The sequence below is a fragment of the Heteronotia binoei genome, chromosome 15 (assembly GCF_032191835.1).
Source record: "Heteronotia binoei isolate CCM8104 ecotype False Entrance Well chromosome 15, APGP_CSIRO_Hbin_v1, whole genome shotgun sequence".
Classification (NCBI taxonomy): Eukaryota; Metazoa; Chordata; class Lepidosauria; order Squamata; family Gekkonidae; genus Heteronotia; species Heteronotia binoei.
In genome coordinates, this window is record NC_083237.1 from 56,972,178 (window position 1) to 56,979,047 (window position 6,870).

Consider the following 6,870-nt stretch of genomic DNA (forward strand, 5'->3'; position numbering starts at 1 on the left):
GGAGGATAGGGGCATCTTCTTTTGGGGCTCATAGAACTGGACCCCCTTGTCCAATCTTTTTGAAACTTGAAGACTGTTTTGAGGAGAGGCACCGAATGCTATGCCACAGATTTGGTGCAGCTACCTCAAAAAACAGCCCCCCCACTCGAGCCCCAGATACCTGCAGATCAATTCTCCATTATACCCCATGGGAATCAGTCTCCGTAGGGAATCATGGATTGCCTAGCAGACATTGCCTTCCTTCCCCCCCACACACACTTTCTGATAACCCTGAAACGGGGGGAGGGCCTCCAAACAGGGGGATCCCCTGCCACACCTGGGGATTGGCAGCCCTAAGCATACATGATCCTTTAACAATCAGTTTATTTTTAAACAAAATATTGCACAGCTTTAGTGCAGAAAGGTATATCCAGCTGTGTCTCTTTTGAAAATGGGAAATCCCATCAAGGCCGACCCTTCAGCCACCCACTGCAGCAGCGTTTCACTGAGTGCCTTTTCTTTACTTCTGTTTTCATTTCTAAAGGCCAGTGGTTAGATCACGACCACCACAATTCATCAGTAATTCTCTCCTCTTCCTCCTCTTCTTCCTCCTTCTTCACTGGCAGTTTGCAATCTCTTGTACCTGCACTCTGTGACCATGGAGACGCTCACAGGCAAAGCAGCAGTTCAGAAAGCCGTGTCTTCCGTTTTTGAACTGGAGACTCCACCCACACCCACCGTTGTCCATTTCAAAGTCACCAAGCAAGGAATTACTTTGACAGACATCCAGAGAAAGTAAGGAAACTGGTTTTGGGGTGCATTGTTGTTCCACTGGGGTGAACAGTTTGAGATGAGAAAGATAAAAACGTTTGCGATGGGAATTGTCTGGGATGGGAAACATTTCTCAAATGAAAACAGAGATTGTCTTACATACTTGTAACACCCCCTATTTTTGCATCTTTGCCTGAAGGCCCATTCACACAGCTGTGTGGTATAGGGGCCCCTTCCTTTTTTTCCTGGCTATGTGCTTTTATTCTAAAATAGCCTCCCCAGCACTGGACTGTTCCACATTCTCATTTTCATTGCTTGTATGCAATGTTCCCGCTAGAGTCTTGTGAGCAAAAATTCTACTTTGTGAGCTACTGGTATTAAAGTTGTAAGCTACTGGCATTAAAGTTGTGAGCTACCGGCATTAAAGTTGTGAGCTACTTCATAAATTATTGTGCTTTGGGGCCATTTTCCTGAGCTAAGACAAAAACGTGTGAGCTGGAGGCTAAAAATCTGTGAGCTAGCTCATGCTAACTCATCGGAGAGGGAACACTGCTTGTATGTCCCTTTTGCTGCTGTGTGTGTTTGGAGGGGTGTCTTTTCCACATGTATTTTGCCCCCTCTACTGGTCGATTTGATATTACATTGCTGTACGTTCAGCATATGTCCCTACAGATTCAAAGCACTTTTTAAATGCCAGACATAAAGCAATGTAATTTTGGATTGACCACTAGAGGCAGCAAAACATATGCTTAAAGAGGGGGGGAAAGTAAGATGCACACAAATAACAAAAATGAGAACGCGCAGGAGCACACTGAGTTGTGAAGCTCACCAGTTTTTCTAGAGGTAGGCAAGGGAAGATTGGCCCCTGCGTAGACCCAGGAAGCCAGGAGCAGTGGGGAAGAGGTGCCCAGCAGCACCCCTGCAGGTCAGGGGGGCACCCTAGACAGCCACCTACCTGGCCTACTCTTATACACTGGCCCTGAATGTATCTGGACTAGCAACTCACTATAGGAAGTTACATTAAGAAAACTGCAACATGTGTTCACACTAACAATTTTGTCCAAAGGAGAAAATAGAATCAGTGACTTATCAGGGACAAGAATCAGGATACTGGTGAATAGGGACAGTTAGAATATATGAGATAGTACCGGAGATGAAATAATGCTGTGGTCCTATGGATTCTTGCACTCAATGCAATTTACTTCGGAGTAAACATGTATAGGATTGGGCTGCCTGGGTTGCTAAAGCAAAGATGGTGTAAATCAAACCAAATCACCAGAAGACTTTGGTGAAAGAGTGGAATAAATGCACTAGACAGGCAGAAAAATGCAGGCTATAATGCTTAACACAAGGTCAACATGGTTCTTAGTAATAGATCTTACTAAAGAATTTCTGGTTTCCTCCATCCTCTGATATTTAGCAATGCATTATCTCTGCAGGGTTTTTTTCAGACGGCACTACCCATTGGCTACCATCAGCTTTTGTGACCTGGATCCAGAAAAAAGGAAGTAAGTGTCAAAACACATCTAGTGGGCCCATGAGATTGAGCCCTGGAATAACCTTTAATAGGTCAACATTCCCAGTATTTCTTTGCCTCCCTTGATTTTCCCCAACAGCTCACTGTTTTAGTATCCCCTCCCCCAACAGAGTTGCTGGCTGTAGTGGTGGAAAGTAGCATCAAGTTACAGTTGAGAGCCAGTTTGGTGTAGTGGTGAAGTGCACGGACTCTTATCTGGGAGAACTGGGTTTGATTCCTCCACTTGCAGCTGCTGGAATGGCCTTGGATCAGCCATAGCTCTGGCAGAGGTTGTCCTTGAAAGGGCAGCTGCTGTGAGAGCCCTCTCAGCCCCAGCCACCTCACAGGGTGTCTGCTGTGGGGGGAGAAGATATAGGAGATTGTAAGCCACTCTGAGACTCTGATTCAGAGAAAAGGGCGGGGTATAAATCTGCAGTCTTCTTCTCATGGCAACCCATAGGGTTTTCAAGGCAAGAGACGCTCAGAGGTGGCTTGCCATTACCTGCCTCTCAGTTGCAACCCTGGACTTCCTTGGAGGTCTCTCATCCAAATAGTAGCAAGGGCTGACCCTGCTTAGCTTCTGAGATTTGGCAAGATTGGACTCATCTGGGCTATCCAGATCAGGGCTGTTGCTGTTCTGTATTTTCCAAATGAGGAAGCACTTGCCTGTTGCCTAGCTACAACTCCATGAGCTGTTCTCCTGCATTCAGGAACATTTTATGTGGTCTTTTTGGTCACGGGCTGCTTTCTCCGCTTAATTCCAAACTAGAAGCAAAGCAGCTGCTGTTGGGTTTTGGCCAGGAGAACTCTAGCCTGTTCCTGGAGGTTTTCAACCCTATGTGCAGCTGCAGTGATATAATGAGACCTGGGTTCAAATCCTCACCCTCATGAAGTTTCCTGGGAGACCCTGGGTCATTCACTCTTCTCCACATAGCCAACTTCACAGGGTTATTGTAAGAATAAAACAGGGGAGGAAGGAATTATGTTCATTGGCTCTGAGCACCTTCAAGAAAGGATGGGATACGAATGTGTTAAAGGTAAAGCTAGTCCCCCGTGCAAGCACCAGTCGTTTCCGACTCTGGGGTGACATTGGTTTCACAACATTTTCACAGCAGACTTTTTACGGGGTGCTTTGCCATTGCCTTCCCCAGTCATCTAAGCTGGGTACTCATTTTACCGACCTCAGGAGGGTGGATGGCTGAGTTAACCTGGAGCCGGCTACTTGAACCCAGCTTCCACTGGGATCTAACTCAGGTCATGAGCAGAGAGCTCGGACTGCAGTACTGCAGCTTTACCACTCTGCACCACAGGGTTGCTGTTACAAATGTGCTAGACAGATATAAGATCTGAATCTTTATGGTCGCTAATCAATGGGGGCAAAATTAGACTAGGCTGCGCTATCCAGATCAGGGCTACTGCTGCTGACTATATTTTCCAAATGAGGAATCACTTGCTTAGCTACTCCATGAACTGTTCTCCTGCATTCAAGAACATTCAGGAACATGGAGCTCTCTGTCTGGGGCAGTGATGCTCTGTGTTCTTGGTGCTTGGGGGGGGGGGGGGGGAGCAAAGTGGAAGGACTTCTAGACCCACTTGTGAACCTCCTGGTGGCACTGGGGGGGGGGAGTTGGCCACTGTGTGACACAGAGTGTTGGACTGGATGGGCCATTGGCCTGATCCAACATGGCTTCTCTTATGTTCTTCTGTGACACAGAGTGTTGGACTGGAGGGGCCACTGGCCTGATCCAACATGGCTTCTCTTATGTTCTTCTGTGACACAGAGTGTTGGACTGGATGGGCCATTGACCTGATCCAACATGGCTTCTCTTACGTTCTTCTGTGACACAGAGTGTTGGACTGGATGGGCCACTGGCCTGATCCAACATGGCTTCTCTTATGTTCTTCTGTGACACAGAGTGTTGGACTGGATGGGCCACTGGCCTGATCCAACATGGCTTCTCTTACGTTCTTCTGTGACACAGAGTGTTGGACTGGATGGGCCACTGGCCTGATCCAACATGGCTTCTCTTACGTTCTTCTGTGACACAGAGTGTTGGACTGGATGGGCCACTGGCCTGATCCAACACGGCTTCTCTTACGTTCTTCTGTGACACAGAGTGTTGGACTGGATGGGCCACTGGCCTGATCCAACATGGCTTCTCTTATGTTCTTCTGTGACACAGAGTGTTGGACTGGATGGGCCATTGACCTGATCCAACATGGCTTCTCTTATGTTCTTCTGTGACACAGAGTGTTGGACTGGAGGGGCCACTGGCCTGATCCAACATGGCTTCTCTTATGTTCTTCTGTGACACAGAGTGTTGGACTGGATGGGCCATTGACCTGTTCCAACATGGCTTCTTTTATGTTCTTCTGTGGCACAGAGTGTTGGACTGGATGGGCCATTGGCCTGATCCAACATGGCTTCTCTTCTGTTCTTCTGTGACACAGAGTGTTGGACTGGATGGGCCATTGGCCTGATCCAACATGGCTTCTCTTATGTTCTTCTGTGACACAGAGTGTTGGACTGGATGGGCCACTGGCCTGATCCAACAGGGCTTCTCTTATGTTCTTATTTTATAGTAGCAGGATCTGAAACCATTTCAGAAGCTGTTCGTCACAAAACTCAGCCTTTTTGTTTGCATACTTAGCTAGGCTGATGCGTCAGATTTTCAGCAAAGATTCTGCTGTGCTTCTGGGCAACGTATTAGGGCTGCAGAATTTGGAGTGCCATGGGTATCTTGACAGGTGGGCTTGATGAGAGGAAAGGCACTTGGCACATGAATCCACATATTTGTAATGCACATTTTTCGAACTAAGGTTTGTGGGGAAAGTTTCTGAATGTCCCAGGATTGCAAAAAGAGACCAAGACTGCCCTAGAAGGACAGAACGTTTGCTAGACAACAATTAGGTACCTCTGGGTACAGCTGCAAAGGTATGCCTTACTGCAAAACTGCATTTCAAAAAGAAATGTTTAAAATGCAAGGTTTACTAAAAGAGCCTTCTTCAAAGCTACTAGTTATTTTGCCTAGGCCGAGAGATCATTTTTTGTCCTTCCTTTAGTGATGTATGAAGTATGCTATGATAATGTCTTAACTTCCCCCTCTTTCTTTTTTCCCCCCCCAAAAAAGATGGCAAAAATTTTCCAGGACTTCAAGGTAAGCAAAATGGGGGAGCTGATTGATCCATGATGGGGCTGCCGCAAGCTACAGAGGGCAGTGCAAGGGCAGGAGAAAGTGGTAAAAGCCAGCCACAGGACATCGTTCCAGAGTATTCACTGAAAACAACCAAGCTGCTGCGGTGGCTTCATAAAAAAAAAAAAAATAGGCATAGGGTTGCCAAACTCCAGGTGGTGACTAGACATCTCCTGGGATTGTAGCTGATCTCCAGAGATCAGTTCACCTGGAGAAAATGGCTGCTTTGGAAGGTGAACTCTATGGCATTATAGCCCATGGAAGTCCCTCTCCTCCCCAAACCTCCACAGACTCCACTCCACTCAGACTCCACTCCAGGTATTTCCCAACTGGGAGCTGGCACCCCTAGTGGACTGAACAGGGACAGCAGATGGTCTCCTGTTTTTATCCATTATCCTTATTCATTTTTGTAGTTATGTGTTGATATTCATGAATCACTGAGCTTTATACTGAATCTTTTTACACCCTTTTTGATGTTTTTTGCATTCAGCGGGGCTTGCTTTGAGCAGGAGTGCACAGGAACACAGTTCCGGCTGGCTTGGCGTCGGGGGTGTGGCCTGATATGCAAATGAGTTCCTGCTGAGCTTTTTTTACCAAAAAGCCCTGGCTTTAAGCACCTTTGAACTTCTCTGCACATAATAGGCACATCAATCTGAGCATTTCTTTCTCCCATCCTTTGGAGATTATCATTTCAAATTAGATGGCACTAGGCTGGGGTGGGGGGGATAAAATGGAAACTGGAATAAAACACCCTGTGAGGAGAATAAAAAACAAAGAAAACGGGCCTCCCCTATCTTCCTTGCCTACCAGAGGCAGATTAAATCACACAAAACAAGCATATGGAAAATGGCTTAATTTAACCCCAGAGTCACGCCCTGCCCTGTCTGCCCGTTTTCCATAGCCCCGCTCTTTATCAGTCATGGGTGTAAGCGTATCCCGTCAGGATGTGTGTTCCTCTCCCGTTTCTCACCGCAGGATCTTTGGTGTTGTCGCCAAGAGCCCAGCCGACGCCGAGAACATTTGCCACATCTTTGCAGAGTATGACCCCGTCCATCCAGCTTCTCACATTGTTGACTTCGTGAAGAAAATCCTACCTGCTGCTTAAGGACGCCTGGACACTGAGCACCGCCTTTCCCAGCTGTCTCCTCACCCCCACCCCATGCAGACCCCCAATGCACCCCCCTCCCCTTCACTTTTGAAGCTGCCCTTTGAGGCTACAGACCAGTATCAGCTGTCCTGGTGCAGAGATGTGATTGTGGGACAGGGGGACGGTTTACTGGAAGATCTGGCATGCCGACTCATGCTCTGCTCTGTCGTGGAGAAGGGCCAGAAATGTAATTTCTCGTCTTCCCCCCAAAAAAATTTTTTTTGTTTTAATCTATGCTTTTTTGGACTATTTCAAAAAGAAAC

General features: G+C 47.1%; 1 protein-coding gene across 1 annotated transcript in view; it reads left to right on the forward strand.

Moving 5' to 3' along the window:
* The window catches only part of TNS4 (tensin 4), a 30,413-nt gene extending 23,787 nt beyond the window's left edge, over window positions 1-6,626 (forward strand). The window contains exons 9-12 of the mRNA XM_060256458.1: window positions 606-774; window positions 2,190-2,258; window positions 5,398-5,424; window positions 6,436-6,626. Coding sequence (XP_060112441.1) covers window positions 606-774; window positions 2,190-2,258; window positions 5,398-5,424; window positions 6,436-6,565 — 395 coding nt within the window. The 3' untranslated portion in view covers window positions 6,566-6,626. The remainder of the gene's footprint in view (window positions 1-605; window positions 775-2,189; window positions 2,259-5,397; window positions 5,425-6,435) is intronic.
* Window positions 6,627-6,870: the final 244 nt, after the last annotated feature.